Here is a 21,261-nt window from a genome sequence, read left to right as displayed (position 1 = left end):
TGATCGATATCGAACAACCAATCAAATGACAAGGATCTATCTAGGTGTCATATAAAATAAAACTGTTCAACTATTATGATAATAAGTTCAATCTTTTCAAAAGAACATACTTCTGCCATCATGAAATGTACTAGTAGTTGGGGGTCATCAAACGTGCATGCAATTCTCAACCATACAAACCTAATTTGGAGGAAGGAATATGAATTTTTGACTACTCTGACCTCTTGTTTGATGGTTATCACTAGGGTATGATAGCTTTTTTATTTCATAAGCACACTTAAATAAATTATTAATGCAGGAAGCATCATCCTGTAATCTCTTATAATTCTTTCTCCCTCTATTCACAACACTTCCCTTCCCTATCACCCCCCCCTCCCCAGTTCCCGTCTCTCAGCACACACAAAGTTGTATAGTAAACAAAACAATACTCAATACACAATAGTAATTCAGATTTGTTCTCAAGGTTTTATATATAACATTGATCAGCAAATTAAATACCTCAGAATAAGATTATTTTTGCATGATATGTTGATAAAAAGAAATATAAATCCTGAAAAGAAACCCTTCTTTAGTTTCCCTCTGCCCCCCCCCTCTCTCTCTCTCTCTCTCATCCTTTCTCTCTCTACCTCTCTCTTTATCTTTTTATTATCCAAATATACGTGTACCTTCTCCATATTATTTGCTAATCCACTATTGCTATAAATGTAATCTCAATTCCATTTGGCAAGACCAATTGTTTGTTTCAAAATTTCAATTCTGAAAGATACATGTACATAATATTCTAATTTGCTATAATTGAAAAAAATTACACTTCCTTTGATTAATACTTGTTCACAACACCATCTAAACTGAATGCATGTGCTGCCCTGAAGGCAAAAAAATTGTAATTATTAAAATATGAAGTACATACACTGAATAAATGGGGACATATAAAAAACATGAATACAGAGGGCCTTGACAATGAATAAAAAAACACATCATCCATTGTTTCAAATAGCACATGCATAATAATTTCCAAACATTTCGTCCATTGCTAACTTTGACAGATTTCTAAAGGTTCCTAAAGTTTTTGAAATGTTGTCATAACTTGGTAAGTATATAGACCTAGTTCATGAAACTTAGACATAAGGCTAATAGTGTATCACTGAACATCCTGCCCAAGTTTCAAGTCACATGACCAAGGTCAAAGGTCACTTAGGGTCGACGAACTTTGACCATTTTGGGGGTATTTGTGGAGTTGTCATCATAACTTCGAAAATTTATGGATCTAGTTCATGAAACTTAAGACATGAGAGCAAATTAAGTATCCCTGAATATCCTGTGCAAGTTTCAGGTCACATGATCAAGGTCAAAGGTCATTTAGGGTCAACGAACTTTGATAATGTTGGGGGTATTTGTGAAATCTTCATCATAACTTTAAAGGTTTATGGATCTAGTTCATGAAACTTGGACATAAGAGTAACCATGTATCCCTGAATATCCTGTCGTGTTTCAGGTCACATGACCAAGATCAAAAGTCATTTAAGGTTAATGAACTATGGCTGTGTTGGGGTACAGTGTTTGTTGAATTGGCATCATAACTTAGAAAGTTTATGGATCTACACATGTAGTTCATGAAACATAGACAAAATGGTAATCAAGTATGTTTTGCACATGTCTTAGGTCACATGATCATGGTCAAAAGTCATGTTGGGTCAATGGACATAGTATTTTTTATCATACGAGTGTTTTCTTTTGAGAATAATTATTCAATATCTGTTTTCAAAGTCAGTACTGCTGCAATATTGAATCGCGTGATGCAGGCGAGATGTTCCACTTGTTTTTATGAGTGGAAGTGCCAATTAGCATGGTTACCATGAATGCAAAGTACTCATTATTTTGATCATCAAAGAAACAAGGTGGTTCAAGAACCACTAGTCTCACCTTATTTTGCAATCAATAAAATATGCAATATTACCTTCTGACCCCTAGATGACCTTTGACATTAACATCCTCATGAACACAAGTGTGGTATTACCAAATGACTATTTGTACCACGTGTGACCATAATTGATGCGAAATAGAGAAATGAGAGCAAGTTTCACCAAATCTTCGAAAAAGGATAGACATGACATCATATCATTTGACCTTTTGACCCCTAGATGACCTTTAAACTATCATCCTCATGGACCCACATGTGGTATTACCCAAGGATCATATGTACCAAGTATGGACATATTTGATGCAGAAATAAAGAAATGAGAGGAAGTCAAACACAAACTTGACCTTTTGACCCCAAAATTCTAATGGGCTCACATGTGGTATTACCCAAGGATCATAACTTAAATGGAAGCAGAGGTGATTTGCCAATGATCCCCCCCCCCCCCCTTCTCCAGGTAAATGTAGAAAAACAAAATCAACACTTGTAAATTGGAAACATCCATAATATATTACCATTTGATAAAACTTGAACACAAACATTTTACTTTGGATGATCAGTCCCTATGCAATATTTTATTTTATTTTGTTGAGTTCAGTGATTCTGGATGTGCATTCATTATAAACTACTAACTTAATACATTGTTATACTGTATGAGGGAACTCTAGCATATGTTGGTATGTACATGATTATTATAATGAAAAATAAATATCATGGGTTATTTTTTCACCAAGTAATATATATTCTAAGAGATTTGCACACCTATACACTATATTAAACGATAAAGTGACATTTTTAAAATACTACACATTACTTCTTATAACAATTTACATGACCAATCTGGTAGCAGAAGATATGTCTCTACCAATTACTTAATAATAGTAATACTAGGCATTTATAAAGCCCAATCTATCTGGAAATAATTATGAGACGCATTGTTATTATTACCCGGTCTTTAGCTCAAACTGCCTTCCAGTGCTCAGTGCATTCAAGGAATTAATCCCACCGGGTCCCCATTCACCTCACCTGGGTCTAGTGCAGCACAATGTGGGTAAATTTCTTGCTGACAGAAAACACGCCATGGCTGGGATTCAAACCCCCGTCCTTCCGATTAAAAGACAAGATTTATAACCACTAGACCACGACTCCAACACTTCATATGTTATTTTATATGACATGTTTAGTACTCCCATACATGTAACAGCCGTGGAGGAATAATAATTTATTTTATACATCCAATACACTCTAACTCAAATACATAGAAGAAAAAAACCCGCATGTGTACAGAGATTGGCACTATTGAGATACTCATTACCTAAAACCAGTACAGTACTCCATATGTGAATAAAAAATATAAAAACCTGATCAAAGTTAGGATAAAAGAGATGTCACTAAGTGCAAGTAAATGTACACGTTCCTAGATAAGCAGTAGAATTATATAATTCACAATAAAACTAAGAACATCATAAAGGAAAGTAAAGATAAGGTATATATATGTTCATGTAAATACTTGAATTGCATGCTCTCTGTTAAAATACCATTCCACATTCTGTTGATTAGTTGTTGTTTTTTCTAAAAATAACAAAAAATGAAAATAAATCTTTTCTTCTATCATATTGCTTCTTGTGAGTAAATGAAAGTTTCTTGTGATGGATGATAAATGAATTGAAGGTTATACCATAATTTTATCAAAATCTTGATTTGCATAAAGAAAATATTGCTATTAAAAGGAATCGCAAAGTAAACTAGATGGATTCTCGACTGCACACAGTCAAAATAAATGCCTCTGCTGTTGCCAAATCAAAAACACATTTACACACCAACTTCTCAGATTTAAAATAATGACCTTTGTCACCTTTGATGACCCCTAAAATTGAATCAGATCATCGTCCGGCTAATGTCCATACATGAACCAAGTTTGAAGTTAATCTCTTAAATGGTTGTTCAATTATCACAAGAACAAGATATTTCAATGTTGTCTAATGACCTCTGTAACCTTTCCACATTTGACCTTGATAACCCCTCCCCCCCCAAAAAAAAAGAAAATCAGTTCATTGTCACTCCTATATGTAAAACAGTTCTTTTGTTATCAGAAGAATGAAAATGGGAGCGATGCTCACCAGGTAGACAACCAGTAAACATAATGCCTCCGGTGGGCAGAAAAATATAAATAATACCACAGCAAAGTTAACTTTTAGATGCTACAATATACGGCAGATACTTCACTGTGTCTTATAATGCCAGATCATGTCGCTACATGACTTTGTACCAATGATCAATACAGCATCCCTACCTGTAATAGCTGAACTGGGGTCTGTTGCAGAAAGAGTTGCGTTTATTAAAACGCAAGTCAATAAATCAAAACAAGTCCCAAATGCGCGCTGTTGATGGGTTGAAAATCAAGTTGCACATGATTTTTAGAGTTGCGATTGATTGCAACTCTTTCTGCAACGGGCCTCTGATAAAGATAATAACCATTGTATGCATAATAATTAAACACATGCAGATAAATAACTTGATCAAGGCACACACACAAATAAATCCCAATGCTCAGGATGTTTTTGTAGTACATTGCAGGTAGAGATCCCACTGAAACAGGAGCTGAAGTTCCGAGGAACGTTTCATGAAAATTTTCTGCATTGGCGAATTTCAGTCAGTCTCTGACATTTACCACAGTGATAGTCAGACACCTGCACATCTTGGCCAATCAGAACCAAAGAAAGTTATCAGATCTTGTCATCAGACAAAAGTTGTTGAACCCCCGACCCCCTCGGTGGTATGATTTCCATGTCAAACAAACTATCATTGAGAAAATTGCATTGGTTGAACATCACCACTAGCATCGGTCTTTCACACTGAATGTGAGGTTTATTTTTGTTTTCAAACAAATTGGGAGACTTCATAGATGGGGCAAGAAGGAGAAAATGAAAATTAGCAGTAGTGACATAGTGTGCAAGCACAGACTCAAATTTTATACTTAACCAACGATACCATGTTTGATCACTAGACTCCAAACTCTCTGGCCCGTATTTTGAAGTCAGGTTTAACTTAGACCCTGGTCTAACTCTGTGCTAAAATTATGGGGAGCCAAAAATTAAAAAGTTCTGTTCATCATGTATATTTCTTACGTTTACTATTTTCTTTCCTTTTGCTTTCATAATGTGGAAAAATACTTCAGTTATCATTCCCAGACAATTATGAACAATTTGGGTGTCATATGAGTTAATAAAATGGATGTGTACTGTTAGGAATTGGTGCCCGAATTGGCTCTCCCTACTTAAACCACAACTTTAAACCAGGGTTTGATTTAAATGCTAGTTCAGAATACGGGCTATAGTCTGTGTCCAAAAAAAAATCCTAACACAGCCAAAGTATTAACAAGTGAATCTAGACCCAATTCTTCAGACTCGGCATTATGCACTACGAGAACCAAAAGTCTGCGTCTGCAGACTATGGTAAGAAAGGGTTGACAATCATACATTAGTTAAATCAAAGAATTACCATCATAATTAATTTTGGTATGGGTATGATTCAGGTATAATATAACTGTAAAATTGTGAAGGAAGTTGTTTTGTGAGTTTCTTTTGTCTCTAGCTAGATTTCAACTTAATAGAAATTTAGATTGACACTATCTTGACTATTTTTGTTGGGAGTCTACAATTCCCCTATGCCGCATACAGGAACCCCCTATCAATCCTGTAACAGTTTGTTAGCATTCGGTTATAATAAATACTTCACATGAACACAACCATAGCAAATGTTTGCAAGATCAACTGAGAAAGCCCCTTACAGTAGATCGATATTATGCATTCCAATAAATAGTTCTCTATCCTGGGAAGAATTCATGATGAAGCCATAGCTGGATCAGGACACACGGCTTTATACGCAGTAAAGAAGTCTGTGAAATCAACATATGGATCAATCATTCCATTCTCATCTACCTTTGCCTTGGTTTCATCATGCCTGTTGAAATCAAAGACTCTCTGAGATTCCTCTGTACTGCTTTGGTTGGTAGAGTCTGTACTGCTCGACATGCGAGTATTCTCTGTTTCCCCGCCTTTATCTTCCTCTTCCTCGCCTTCATTGGACGGAGGGCGGGGTGTGTGCTGCATGTCGTCCCCAAAGTACGGCTGGGGAATCCCCGGCTGCGGGGTCAGGTCACCGACAAACTGTCCTAAAGGAGAGCGCTGCTGATTTATGGGGGACACATTGTTGTTGTCAACCTCGACGTACAGAGGCGTCATCATGGAAAGTGAGCTCTGAGAGTCTGTGCGGGTTCTGTTGGCGGATGTGATCGTGAGTCTTGGAGGTTGTGACCCACCCTGTGGTATCGGGGTCGAGAACGGTATTGGCGCAGGATTGTAAGGGGCTGCTCCACAAGGGCTTGACATGCGACTTCCCAGAGGAAAATTGAAGTTGCGGACAATGAGAGTGATGTCGTCTCGCTTCTGGCAGTTGGCCATGCGGCCCCCTTCCGAGAGGTAGGTGTCATGATGTTTCCGGACTACTTTGTCAACAACAGCTTGCGCAACACCGCTCAAGGTCGCCTGAACCTCAAACTCGGACATGGCCATGAAAGCTAGGTCCAGGTTGGCTTGAGAGGTGTCCGTAGCTTCAATTAGTGACTGACTGAGACCGTTTGAGTACATCATCAAGAATCCAGTCATGTTGCTGACATCTAATCCACCTATAATATCTGGTTCAGCTAGAATTGGTTCACTTGAAGCTTGGCTGTAAAGGAAGATAAAAAAAGCAGCTTATAATTCAATGTTGATTAGTTTTGAAAAGAAACGAATCTAGGTTTGGTAATGCAATAATGTACATTTCATCATTATGCAATAAATTCTATTAACCTTGTAAGACCTTCACCTATGTCCTTGAAAGTTGAAGGATCCTTCGAACAATGACTGCCATGTTCAACTTAACATGAGGTTGTGGCACTAGCAGTTTGAGGCATTCCAATTCTCTTAGACTAACAACTACTAGGTGAGCAACCAGGGTCCCATAAAACAAAGTTTGGCGATTGATCGTAGGCTTGATTTTCACAATTGATTGTACATTGTGGTCAATGCAATCAATCGTAAAGATATTCTTCTACGATGGTTGCTAAGCTTTGTCCTACAGGCTCAGATCTCTGGCCAAGCAAATCAACCCTGGGGAGCATTTCATGAAAGAACTAGTCGGATGTTCTAGCGGACGAAGTCTGTTTGGGCCAAAAGTTACCACAGGAACAGTCAGCCATCTGTGCTTCTCAACCAATCAAAATCAAGGAAGGTTTTCAGATCTGACAACCTATCAGATGACAAACGTTGCTGAAGTGATCTCCAGTGTTATTAACATGCCAATCTGGCCCATATTCTGAAGTCAGGTTTAACTTAGACCATGGTCTAACTCAAAGCTAAATTAATGGAAAGCCAATTATGTCAAAATTTTCCTTACATTGCATGTTTCTTATGCTTACTGTGCTCTCCTTACTCATGAATGGTGAAGAAAGTTATCTTATTATCTTTACGAAACAGTTAAGAATGATTTGAGCGAAAAATTAGCTGATACATTTACATTATATTGTTAGAGATTTATGCAACTATTGGCTGTCCATAGTTAAACCACAAGTTTAAACCCTACTTCAGAATATGGGTCTCAGTGTTGCAGATGCATCATTGGAACTTGGTTAACAGTGGTACAGACCTTCCATAAGCAACCATCTTTACCAGTGATGTGTCATTCCCCTTTTCCAAAAGCAACTAGCACAGATAGTTTTTTAACATGGATTTTATCATTTAAACAAATTTTTTGCAATTTATACTCAGGGGCGGTTGCGAGAAAACATCTGCATTTGATTGCAAATTTAGAAGTGATAGATCAATTTTAACTAAAGCAAATATATCTATACTGTTGATGTAAGAAGCAGACAGATAATAAATTGCAAACTTGCAATTAATCGCAACTGATTATGGAACCTAACATTGGGTTGCAATCAAAGCCGCATTAGATTATATAATAATAATAATATTCTGCATTTATATAGCGCTTAACACATCGAAAAGATGTCTCTAAACGCTTCTCCACTCCCTGGGGAACGTTTAAAAAAAAGAAGAGTTCCAAGACTCAATTGCTATGCATACTACATAGGCTTTCGCATCCTACCGGATACCCATTAACACCTGGGTGGAGAGTGGCAAATTGTGGATTGACGCCTTGCCAAAGGACGCTAGGCCATGGTGGGATTCGAACAAATAAGACCAGTGCTCCGTAACACAAAGGTTTGCGATGGATTGCAAATATGAAAGAACCGCATTGATTGGACCCTGGTCAGTATTTTAAACCAAATGCGCATGTAACATTGATCTTGATTGGTCAGTTCATTTAGCGATTGATCGCAAACCTTTGTGTTACGGAGCCCTGATGGGTGTTTAATAAAGTTGTCTGTAAGTTATGAGCGACTTCACTGGTGACACTTTCTTAGGAACCAAATTACCGACTATAAGAAAATCTGGTGTTTATCATTTACCACAAGAAAGGATCACCAGTCGCTCGTAAAGTCGCTTGTAACTTAACGAATAGCTTTATGAAACGGGACCGCTTTTTTGTGATACCTACCATAGCAGCGTGTTCTCTTTGTAGCCACCCTTGACTGTGTGATTACCAATAGTTCTCGTAGCCATCTTGTCTCCTAGAAGCTTGTTAGATTGTAAGGTATCGGTGTCTAGACCTAGCTGACTCAGTCTCAGAAGCTCATCGTGATTGTTGGTGGTATGGTCTACACTAAGTTGCCTAACCTTGGTCGTGTTGTCTGGTTCCAAAGTGCAAAGAAGTGCTCTGGAATCACCTGTCAAAAAAAAAACATCATAATAAATCAATAATGGCAAAGAAGAGCTCTAAGAAGCTTGTTAGATTATAAGAAACTGGTGTCCAGATCTAACTGATGGAATCTCAGAAGCTCATCGTGATTGTTGGTGGTATGGTCTACACTAAGTTGCCTAACCTTGGTCGTGTTGTCTGGTTCCAAAGTACAAAGAAGAGCTCTGGAATCACCTAGGAATATCACATTGCCAGACCAAAAATACATTACAGACACAATTTCTAAAATTCAAGTCATCGTCATTTCTACATGCATACTTGGAAGATGGGATCAAGAGAAACAAAACTGGACGGACAACCCGATGGCAACTACCTACAGTGGATGGAGGCATAAAATTCAGTGACAGTGACAATGAAGTAAGTGTCTTTGAAGCTTGTTGAAAATAGGATAATGGTTTCCAAAAGAAGGTGGTTCAGTCTAGGAGTCTTACCACAATATTTTGTTGAGTGATCTGAGAAACATTCTAGCATTGCCAGCCCCCACATTAGGTGCCCACCTCTACAGTACCTTGCTGATCACAGAATTTCCGTTTTATGTGTTTTTTTAACTGCCTTTCCTTCTGGGGATTACTGTGAAGGCTCAGAATAGTGTCATATGTCATATTACAGAGCTACCAACCTGAACAAGAACATTTCTGTATTTCAAAAACTGAAAAACAGTATTTTGGTGAGGAAATCAATGATTAATAAAATATACCACAGAACAAAACAACATAAACTGAAACTTTAGAAATCTCTATTTTGCCTGAAACCATCAGTATTCCTATTTTTCAGGAAGCCTACTAATTACTGAAAATCAGTACTACTACATAAAGAAATAAGAACTGAATCTTGTGTTATTGAATACACAGTTGTGCTCAAGTTTAATAGTGCAACCCACCACAAAATGCACTCCTTCATGCCAATGTAGACTACAACACTACATTGTTTGGCAAGCCCAGAGAAACAAGCTTTATTCAATGTAATATTTTAACGTCTGACTTCACAATTAAATCTAAAACAAGGCAGAACTTGAACACTTTGAATATGTGCATTTGCTGGTGGGTTTCACTAACTTTTGAGCACCCCTGTATCATTGGCCCATGTTGGGGAAAATAAATTTTGGTTTCATTTTTATGGGATACCCTTAACAGTTTGAGGGGTTTTTGCATCTTATGCTTCTGAATACCTTATCATTTGCCTATGTTGGATAAAATCAGTGGGAATTCCGGTTTCCTCTGTGCCGGGATGCACTGTACAGTTTCAAAAATGCTAAGAGGGTTTTTGCATGCATGTAATATTTGTTGTGTCAAGAGAGAGGACTGACTTACATTTAAGCAAAAAAGGCAATAGAATAGCTAACATGGATAAGTATTTTACTTAAGCAGAATAATGAGTAAAATACTTAAATCTGGCTAAGACCGGCTTAATTATCAAACTGAATACCAGCTCAGGTGAATAGGCAAATTGCCAAATGGTCTGTTGCCAACTCCTCTACTCACCACATGGTCTAACTTCATTTAGTCTAATGCCATTCCTTCCATCAACATTCGTCTATCAACTATTTGGTCCAATTATCACTCCTGATCCCCAATTCATCTATGAACATTTTGTCTCATAACCAGTTGGTCCAATACCAATTATCTTTTGAGTCCTTTCGCCAAATGAACACTTAGTCCAATTAGACCAAATGATATATGGACTAAATAGCTATTGGACAAACTGGTTATAAGACGAAATGGTAAGTGGACGAAATAGCAATCAGACCATGTGGATATTGGACTGTTGGTAGACCAATCGAAATGGTAATTGGACGAATTGGCATTAGACCAATTGAAAATAAACCGGTAAACACAGGTGTTTAACAGAGCTTTCTCTATTAGGAGAACCAACTCACCTACATTCGCTACAAAAAGCTTGTTATCATGAACCGACTCACCTACGTTCGCTACAAAGAGCTTGTTATCATGAATTAAAGTAACAATGGCTGAAGTTCCACCGCTGATATCTGCCGTCATTGACTGGAATTTCTCCATCTCCATAGGATACTTCTGATACAGTTCATAGTCACTAACACCCTGTAAATTGACACAAAAAACTGAGAATATGGAAAATTATCTAACCCTAAAAGAGGGTCAATATGGGACTCTAAACAAAGTAGAAAAGGGAAATTCATCACCTCCTAAAAGGGAGCATGTGGAAACGTAGCCAAGAAACAAATTAAAGTACACATAAAAATTGTGAATCATCCAGTTATTAAACTGACGTCCACTGGACAGTTTCTCAATGCTGTACAATGTTTCTTAGATGACTCCGGGGGGGGGGGGGGGGGGGTATATAATGCATAGTGGGTATGTGCCGCGGAGGGGACCTCCATTTTTACACTCAAATGTCCGTTCCAAGGTATAGCATTTTTATCTTATTGAGAAAAAAAACAAAGAAAGCCGCTCCAAAGCATAGCATTTTCTTCTTATCGAGAGAAAAGAAGAAAGAAATCCGCTCCAAAGCTATGCATATTTTCCATTACGCCGTTCCGGCCGCGTTGATCTGATAGAATGAGCCGCAATTTTGGTGAAAAGCGGCCGCAGAGCGCTGTCCGACCATTGCCTCTGCGCTAGCGCACCCGGGGCCCGTACCGCCGGACAAGCTGCGTGCACGTATGCCTGTTCCATTGGGATGCACACGCAGGCTACCCAAGGACCCCCGTTTCACAAACATTTGTAGTTCCGAGGCCCGTTCCGAAGACCCTCCTTTTTACAATAAGCCCGCTCCAAGGCCCCCGTTTTTTGTCTCGCCCGCGGCACATACCTACTACTTTTTTGGTCGAGTACCCCCCCCCCCCCCCCCCAGGGATGACTCATAAAAAGATGTTTTTATAGAATCAAACATGTTTTGAAAGGATGTCAACATATTATAGCTGATAATGTTTCATAAAACCCACACATGTCTTTACATTTATACTTTGGATGCTGAATAGAAAACTACCTAAAAATAATATGCTGGATATTATGTATCAAGTTCATATATCTATTCTAATTTAATCTGTTCTACACTGTTGCAATAAACTGGCTGGAATAGTTACAATTTAAAATGATTTTGAACATAATCCAATAAAACAACCATCCAAGTGTTTGTATGCATAAATAACAAAAAAAATATGTGGCAAATGACTATGGCAGAAAATGTGTGATTGCTCAGAAACAGACAAAATAGGCTTTGCATTCCAGCCAGGTGTCGGGTCTTTAAGTACTAAAATAAACTGTCCCACATGTGCTGATCTGTGTTGGTCATTTAAAAATAGAGATTTCACATAGTCTATGTGTATATTAATTAACCTTTATTTTGAAGACATTCAATTGGGAGAATAACTTACATCTGGAAGGGAGAGCTTCAGATTGGCTCTCTCTGCGACAACATGATCCAAAGACTCGAATAAACCTCGCTCCACCGTAACAAACGCCCTCTGCAGAATACGCTTCACCTCCGCGTCATCGTGTACCCCGCTGAGCTGGCCCAGCAGCAGTTCTGCAGGCAAACCTTGATGGGCGAATCCTGGGGCGTACACTCCATCGTATCCATCAAATATGGCATATAAGTAGTCATCTTGTTCCGTCCTGTGACAGATGGAAAAAAAAATATTGGATTTACATTGTATATTCATATACACATGGAAATACTGACGAGCAGCTGAGACTTTGTCAATCAACAAATAAGAGAAATACAATCTGATTACAAAGCAAAAATGTATATAAATAATGTGTTAGTGTGTATATCATTAGAGGGCTTGATATGACCTGGAATTCAAATGCAGCATTGAAATACCAGTGGTAAGTACAATTTTTTTTATGTAAGAAATTATCCATTCTTAGATCTGAGTATGATAATACTTATTATTGCTTTGTGTAGAATGATGCAGCTGGGCAATTCCATAAAATATTTACGTCCGACCCCCTATATGTGGGACCTACATGAATTTTTCAGTCTCTGATTTCTTGTCCTTTTGATAGTCTGTAATGTTCTCGAAGGACCATGACTTGTCCAGTTTATGAAGTGTAGTAAGACTTGAGAAAAATGGGGTCGGACGTACAAAAAAGTTGATCATTTTATGAAATTGCCCAGCTACAATACAAACAAAATACATGTAACTTTTGTTAACCTTCCCAATACATGTACCTCAAACTAATAACTGAATGAGATTAATAACCCATAAAATGCGCAAATACACGTAATGATATGGAGCATTGTGGAAATGAACATGGTCATTAGACTCAATAAATGATAGACCAAATGGAGACTAGACTAAGTTTGGTGGTGTTAGACAATCTAAGAATCAGACCATCTGCTAATACTAATAGACTGATGGGTTTACAAGATTTGAGGTCATACAATAAATTGAAAGTCATGCATTTCATTGCAAATTTTGAATTAATTGATGGTCTGCTTCGTGCATCAACAAATATAAATTATTTTGCTTTTAATTTAACATCGATCTACTGCTTGTAAAATTGCATCTGAACTTTGCAATTGATTGCACACATTTTCTTGCAACACCCTCTGGATTGGATGCAAATTTATATATATGCACCTGAAATGAAAGAATTTGTCTTCAAATTCATGATCTTCGCTTCTGGCTCCATCTTGTCGGTAGACCTGGTTGTTTGAGTATCCAATCCCTGAGTGACGGCAGACAGGCAAGTCATCGGTCCAGCTCTGTAATGAGCCCTGTGAAACATGACAAGAGATATGAGGGACTGGGTTGAAGTTCATTCTATGGGATGACGACGAGATTAGTCTTAGGAATTGATGGCACAGAGTATATTTCTGGCACTCTCATTTCAGATAATTTCCATTTAAAAGGGAAGTTCACCCTGACAAAATGATTTTTCTAAAATAGCAGAAAAAATCATTAAAATATTGGTGAAGGTTTGAGGAAAATCCAACAAAGAATTAAAAGTTATTATAAGTTTAAATATTTGATATGTGATGTCATATGAGAGCAGCTTTCCTACATATCGTATGGTGAAAAATCAATGAATTGTCATTTTATCAGAAAATGAAAAATTATTCTTATTGTACCTTCAGTATATCAATAGACAAATCATTTCACACCCGCTACTAAAAAGAAAAATAAATAAGTCACCAGAAACCATTAAAAAATATAAATTTCTGTATTTTATATTACATAACATAATGGGGTAGCTGCTCGTTTATGTCACGAATCCAAAACTTAAAATTCTAATAACTTTCTTAATCTTTAATGGATTTTCCTCAAACCTTCACCAATATTTTTTCTCATTTTTCTGCCATTTCTACTACAAACTATTTGTCAGGATGAACTTTCCCTTGAAAGATAAATGCCAGTCATGGTAACAATTTCAATTTGAGTTCTTACAGAATTCAATAAAATGACCACCTATGAAAAGTCTGTTTGCATAAATAAAGATATATGCCAAAGGATTCTGAAAAAACAATGTAATTGTTGAGAATTTTCGTCTAAAGAGGTGCACGATTTATCTTCATATTAAAGACACTACTACAAGTGAGAAACTAGGCACGAAAACTATTTTACGTTTATATCGATGCAAAGCGTTATGCGAAGTGTCCAATCTTTTTATTGTAAAGACTCTTTAGTGCCAAAAGCTTACAAACAGTATTGTAGCCCATTTACATAAGTTTGGGCTCAAAACCCTAAACTTTAGAAAACATGTATTTTGGTGCATGGAGATTACATCATATAGGGAAAATGAGAGGGGATTCCACCCTTTATTACCCAGAAACCTCTGAAATATAGTCTATTCATCTTTCATTTCAGAAAAAAATTGAATAAAAATATGTAAAAATCGTCTATTCCTTCACCAATTCTCTCATTATGTTTTTTGACTTGTCATATTGCGATACGCGAAGGTGAAAAAAGTTTGTTACTTACAGTTACAGTTACACTACAGTACACAACGCTGCTGTGGGCATGGTGGGGCGCTCTTCCCCACTCACACGTATTGCGAGGTTAGTATTAGTATACTAACATCGCACCACGAACCGCGTTTGGCAGTGGATTTCTAACTAGTGGATCGCGCGTGCTGGGATCTCACTTCTTGGGTCCACAACACACGACTTCTAATAGGGTGTCTGGAGAAAAAAAATATTTTTTTTATTTCAAGAAAATATCACATTTTCTTTGTGAATTTGAAGAGAAATGACCTTCAGACTGACAGAAATGTAACATTTTTGAAAAAAATCCAATTATTGGCTGCAAAAAAGAAGAATGAAATTAGGTAAATTTTCAGCATTTCTCTGCCATAGACTGTGTAGTTAAGAAATGGACACACACAAATCCAAATTTTTAGCTTCCGAGAGCTGTTATAAATTTATTATTAATGCCAAAAACTTGTCCATAAAGAGTCCAATAGGATTTTTTATGCTCTATCTGATGGTATGATTTTTATAAAGATTTCGAAACCAGATCACAATGAAAAATTGCGACAAAGTGAAAAAAATTGTGCAAAACAGAAATGTCATTTTCCCATAGAAAACGCATGGAGAAATGGCAATCTCAACACACACAAAAATAAGGGTTTGCAATTTATCTCTAAATCCTTATTTAAAATGATCATATAAACTTGTCCTTACTGTCAAAAGAAGCCCCTGAATTTTCTCTTTCCATACATGCCAAACACAAGTTAATAATCAATTCAGATCACATTTTTCTAGTAGCCTGAACTTCCCCGAAAAAATGTGCCATATTTCCCCCTAAATTAGCCTGTTTTATGCTGACACTTTTCAGTGTGGCTTCAGACACCCTACTTCTAATTTCTATGCCATACTATGGCTTGATTTTTCTGTGCGCTGCGGCGTGTAATGAACCCTTGAGTGGCTCTTCCCAAGCGTTTCATTTCTATGTACTATCCAATCTTCCCCTTGCACCGCTCATTCAATGAACAAGGTTTATGCCTTGCACTTTGATTTAAGTTAATGTCTCACCCCCCCCCCCGCCCCCCCCCCCCTCAAAAAAAAAAACTAAAGACGTTTCAGTTCAGTCCCACATGTATATTTACCTGTGAGTGTTGACTTACAATCGAAGGAGTGGTGCGCCTTGGTGTTCTTGATGTCATATTTTTAGGGCATAATCAAAACGTAAACAAAGTTTGATACACGATCAATGATAGTCATTGATGGTAACGTCACAATTCAGTAAAATATGTCCAGAAAATTCTTTAAATGGCGAAGAATACCAGGTCAGATGACATCGACAGCTTGCTGGAATTTGTTTATGTTAAAGCCCTCTACGTTCGAGTGGCGGCCGCGCTGTAAAAAAGGGGGGAAGTCCCACAGATCTATCTCTGAGGAGCATCGTGAAAGGAATTTTCGGCCCTTAGAAAATTGAATTGAGGATTGAACTGAATCGAACTGAATTGAATTGAATTGAATAACTTTATTGTCCATTAAGGAAATTCTTTTTTCACTGGTTTTAAAACACATGAAGATACAATGTATATACACAGAACAAGAAAAAAGATATGGTGAAAACATGTCAACATGAGGGAGTTATTTTAAATCAGGTATACATGGTTCACGCAAAATTTACAATCCCTTTTACAATACAAAAGTATTTGAATTACATATTCTAAAATAATTTTATATGGTTATAGTTAAGTAGTTGACGGCAAGAGATAGTGATGGGTCGAAAGCTGATGCAAGTAGAGTCAGGGAAGTGCAAGTGTCTGTTTCCAAAAAAGAAACCTCTAATATAAATTTATAGTCAAAATTATCTTTTATGATTGTTAAGCAATTAAAAAGAATAGGGGAAAATCGCATCGTTCTACCCGTATTTAAGAATCACTAAATCAAATTTCATAACACATTCATGTTCTCTATTATCACGCATAAAGATAGATAACATAGGCCTACCCTTCTCATTTCTGCATTATTTTAAAGGGTATGTATGATATTTAGGACTTGCTTTTTAATAGTAAATTTCATTTACTCAAAATTTAGTAGGGTCCATGCTGAAATATGGCAAGTTTATGGAAGAAAACAACCCCAAAGTATTGCAATGTTTGATTACTTGCGACTTAAAAGTGGGGAAGGGATAAACATACAAAAACCACCTGTATTAGTATGCCTTTATCATAGCAAAAAAAAAAAAATTCAATCAAGAAAGAAAAAGAGAAATCCGGGGGGCACTTCCATTGACAAGTGGATACCAGATACGACCAAAGAAACGCGTAAACAGGATCTCATTTGGGCACGTTGCGTAGGCCTACGTAACGAAGTGTCTCAAAAACACTGAAAAATTTATACATATTTTGCTAGGAAAGCTAAACGTGTTTATAGTCAAATTTGTGAGGGTATAAAAAACAAAGAATGTACTTTTTGCTCCAACAATTGTTTAGAGTCCGATTTGAGTGAGGTGTGGGAGGTGGGTGGTACTATAAATCCAATGTAAGTAACTGAAGGTAAAGACGACGTCCGTGATATAACAATCAAATATCGTTAAAAAAATTGTTAAAAAAAGTTTTCGCTACAAAAATGAAGATCATTTGGTTACATTTTCCCACTTATGCACATCTTACAGAATACATGAAGTACCCCCGCTTCCCAAGGCCATATAGGACATTACACTTTTTGTAATTATGAAAAGAATGGGTATCTTTCTAAATGAACTATACGAACACGAAGCGCTTTTAAAAGATGTTTTTAGATAAAGAATGTATAAGGTGTGTATCTGTATAAACACTCAATGCATGTGGGAAGCGCGGACTCATTTTTAATTTTTTTTTTTTTAACAAATACATATTGACCCGAAAGGGAACTTTAAAAAGGGATATTACACTTTCGTGAAAAGTATGGGTATCTTTCTAAATACATTATACGAACACGAAGCGTGAGCTGACTTTATTTTGTGATTTTTCGGAATGTAAAAATCTATCAAAAAATATGTCTTGGTATTAAACAGGCATATACTCTTTAGAATTATTGCCTCATAATTATACGCCATGACTGACCCACACTACTTGTGGGTTTTTTTTCGCTCATCTATATATATATATACTGATTGGCAAATAGCAAATTCTTGATCATTAAGTGAGGTTATATTCCAATTTTACAAGGATGGACAAACTTTGAATATTTGTTATAACTGCACAGGGAAATTTGCTTCCCAGAGAAGAATTCATGCATATCTGTATGATCTCAAATACTATATCTATTCTATGTCCATCTCTCATATTGTGACAAATGTACAGTGACCGAATGAGAGAGAGAGAGAGAAAAAAAAGAGAGAAATAAATGAATATATAGACCCACAGGTAGTCTGAATATAGTAGTGGCGCATAATGATTTTGTGATTTTTTTTTTGGAGGGGGGGGGGGCAGCGCCTCCATGCCCCGGCATCTGTACGCCACTGGTTGATAGTGTTTATATTCATTTCGACTTCAACAAAATTTACATTGTAAAGCAAAATATAGAATAATAATACTTGCTTATGAAGTGCCTACCTCTTTATTTTCAAGGCTCCGTGATTTTCAAGAAATATTTCTACCAGGTACCTATTTACCTCACCTTGGTTGAGTGTAGCATAATTGAAAAAAAAATGAACCCACTGGACAGTTTGTTTATGTGAGTTCCCTGCAATAAATAACTAATTAAATTATAACTTATCTTTGATGAAATTCAAATCGTAATTAACAAGGTTCAACAAAGTAAGAAAAAAAAACAAATGGGGTCAAACTGTTTATGTCTGTACTATGTACACCATGTCATAACTGGCCCGGGTGTATGAAAGTATAAAGACAAACTTTAGTTTAGGAAAGTGCATATAAAGGAAATCAGTTGGATAAGATAGGACGGAAACACTAAAGATTAAATAAGATCAAAGAAAATGTACCAAGCAGGACAAGACAGGAAAAAAAACCACTTCAAAACAAGAGCCCCCCCCAAAAAAAAAAATGAATACTAAAATAAACAAGAAAACTGGGGCCCGTTTCTCAACACATGGACAAGTTAGTCATATCTTTATCCACCAACCACGGAGTTAGTTCCAATCTTACTAAACCTGTTTCTCGAAAGGCTTCCTAACTAGAATACCTTGATATCGATATACTATCGGTAAAAAGAGCAGACGAGACGTAGCCTTAGTCACAACAGAGCATAATTTTCCAAAATAATAATTATGACAAAGTTGCAAATATTATGATGAATTGGGAAATAAATCTTTTCAAAATAATAGCACAGGTGAATTATGCATCATACATACTTAGACCATGAAGACTGGAGCATTCAATTGCAGAGAAAATTAAATTATGAATACTTCATTTCATGACTAAAAAATCACTTGTGGACGTTGAGATGGGTACCCCCGGGATACCCAATTTTAATAGTTTACGAAAGTAAACCATAACGGTTTTCTCTGTAAAATGATGATAATTATACGGACTTTTACGATTCCAAACGTCATCAAAATATAGTTTAACGAAATATTTTTAATCATTGATACCGAAAGATACGATATTGGACAAATTATATGCATAAATTAGAGATAGAATTTATCCAACTGTTTATAGGGGTCTGAAAACAGCAAATACGAGTTCAGTTATGGATGGCCTGACGTGGTAGAATCTTTATCGATTAAATCATTTTACTATTTCAAAATGAATGGTTCTGTGGCGTTTACCAACAGTTTTTATAGTTTCTTTGTATTACAATTATCATTGAATGCATTAACACACTTGTTTTGTGATGTAATTTCAACCTCTATGATTGATTACGTAAGATTATAATTTTAAAATATCTAGGCACTTTCGCATGTCATAGTCTACCCACGTGATGCCATACGTCATTAAGAAAGAAGTTATGACAGGTTCGGAGGTGTCATAAATATTTAGTGAGGTTGTTGTACCCGATCTTGGTAAAGAGGGCTTCGTGAAACGGTTAGCGGACAAGTAGCTCACTATCTCCGATTTAGTCAAGAAGTTAGACTTATGACGGTGTTGAGAAACGGGCCCCTGCACTTGAGGTGACAGAAAGAAAGAAGATATCAGTGGCGGATCTAGCTTTTTGCTATAAGAGGGGGTTTGACAAGTTGGTTTGATCCAATAACGATGAGCTGCGACCAGGGGCGGCGATCCAGGGGGTGGGGGCACATTTTTAGAAGCACTGAAAAAGTGCCCTTTTATGCAAGAAAAATGCCCCCCCCCCCTCACGAACGTGTTCTGTGTCCGTTTCGCCTGAGAAGGACCCGTTTTATGTGTTAGCAAGTGCCATATCTCGTATCAATGCCAAATTCCCCCCCCCCAAAAAAAAAAAAATCCCTTCACGAACGTGTTCTGTGTCCGCCCCTTTCACCTTAGAAGGACTCGTTTTATGTCTGAGCAAGTGCTCCCTTGCTTTCTTGTAAGTGCCCTTTCTCGAATCAGTGCCCCTTTTTACCCAAGAAAAGTGCTCCTCACGAACACATCATGTGCCCCTTTCACCTGAGAAGGACCCGTTTTATGCCGTTAGCAAGAGTTAATGCCCCTTTGCCTTCTTATAGGTGCCCTTTCTCATATCAGTGCCCCCTTTTTACCTATAAGAAAAGTGCCCCACGAAAGTGTTCTGTGCCCCTTTCACCTGAGAATTAGGACTGTACTGTGCCCCTTTCCCTTCTCATAGATATATGTTCTTCATGAGAAAATATTAAGGTTTCATGAGTCATCTGAGTGGGGGTAGATAAGTCATTTTTCTTTTGTTTTAAGATCATGGCCGTACGCAGCTGGTATGGGGGGCAGTTGCCCCCGAAATTGTGAAAACTGTAGAGCACTTAGAGATTTCTGGTATAATTAAAGTAATTTATAACTGAGCAAGTATAATTATCACAAGCAGATCCCCTCCCCACTCCAGCCCCCGCCCCCGTTCTTTATCATAAATTGCCCTCCCCCATCCCAAATTAGCAGCGCGCTCGACTTTTGCGCTATATAATTACGTAGTCCTGACCCAAGGTAATAACAGTGTGGTGGATATTATAGCGCGTTTGTTACTCTACAAACATGTACTCAATCAGTGCGTCTGCGCGCGTTAACAAACCAGTCGACGTCTCTCAGAAAAACACGAACAGCTGGACCGGGAGAGGTAAACAGACTCGAAATATTATCTCATTTAGAGTAAACATTGGATATGGACCTTCGATCAGTTTTCAGTAATCATTCTACAGAAGGATACTCAGTTGGCCATGTGTCTGGTAAGTGTTCAAACTGTCTATTATTTATGATTTACGGTGTCTATTTAACACCTGTCTCAGTTCTCCGTGAAAATATGCAACACCACCGGCGGTATACGTCGACGGGTAAGTGCTGGGGTGCAGTACCGTGCGGCATACGTTGGCGTCGGCAGAGGTTTTAGGACTCGATAGGAGTGTGAAGCGGTATTTTATAGATGGCAAATATAGCGATCTTCAACGCTTATATATAAGCGTCGAAATTTGTAGCCATCTCCTTGTATTAGTCTATAATATACGACGTGTCAAATTGTAG

At 37.3% G+C, this 21,261-nt stretch overlaps 1 protein-coding gene across 1 annotated transcript; it reads right to left on the bottom strand.

The window, feature by feature from the left end:
- Positions 1–445: 445 nt before the first annotated feature.
- Positions 446–16,051, bottom strand: LOC129270175 (TGF-beta-activated kinase 1 and MAP3K7-binding protein 1-like). The gene is made up of 6 exons (XM_064105345.1): positions 15,811–16,051; positions 13,344–13,480; positions 12,132–12,372; positions 10,698–10,836; positions 8,519–8,747; positions 446–6,649 (listed from the first exon to the last, which is right to left on the bottom strand). Exons 1-6 carry the CDS (start codon positions 15,865–15,867, stop codon positions 5,761–5,763), a joined length of 1,692 nt encoding a protein of 563 aa, XP_063961415.1. The 5' UTR covers positions 15,868–16,051; the 3' UTR covers positions 446–5,760.
- Positions 16,052–21,261: the final 5,210 nt, after the last annotated feature.

Source organism: Lytechinus pictus, chromosome 10, assembly GCF_037042905.1.
Source record: "Lytechinus pictus isolate F3 Inbred chromosome 10, Lp3.0, whole genome shotgun sequence".
Lineage (NCBI taxonomy): Eukaryota > Metazoa > Echinodermata > Echinoidea > Temnopleuroida > Toxopneustidae > Lytechinus > Lytechinus pictus.
This window is presented reverse-complemented; position numbering and strand designations above follow the sequence as displayed.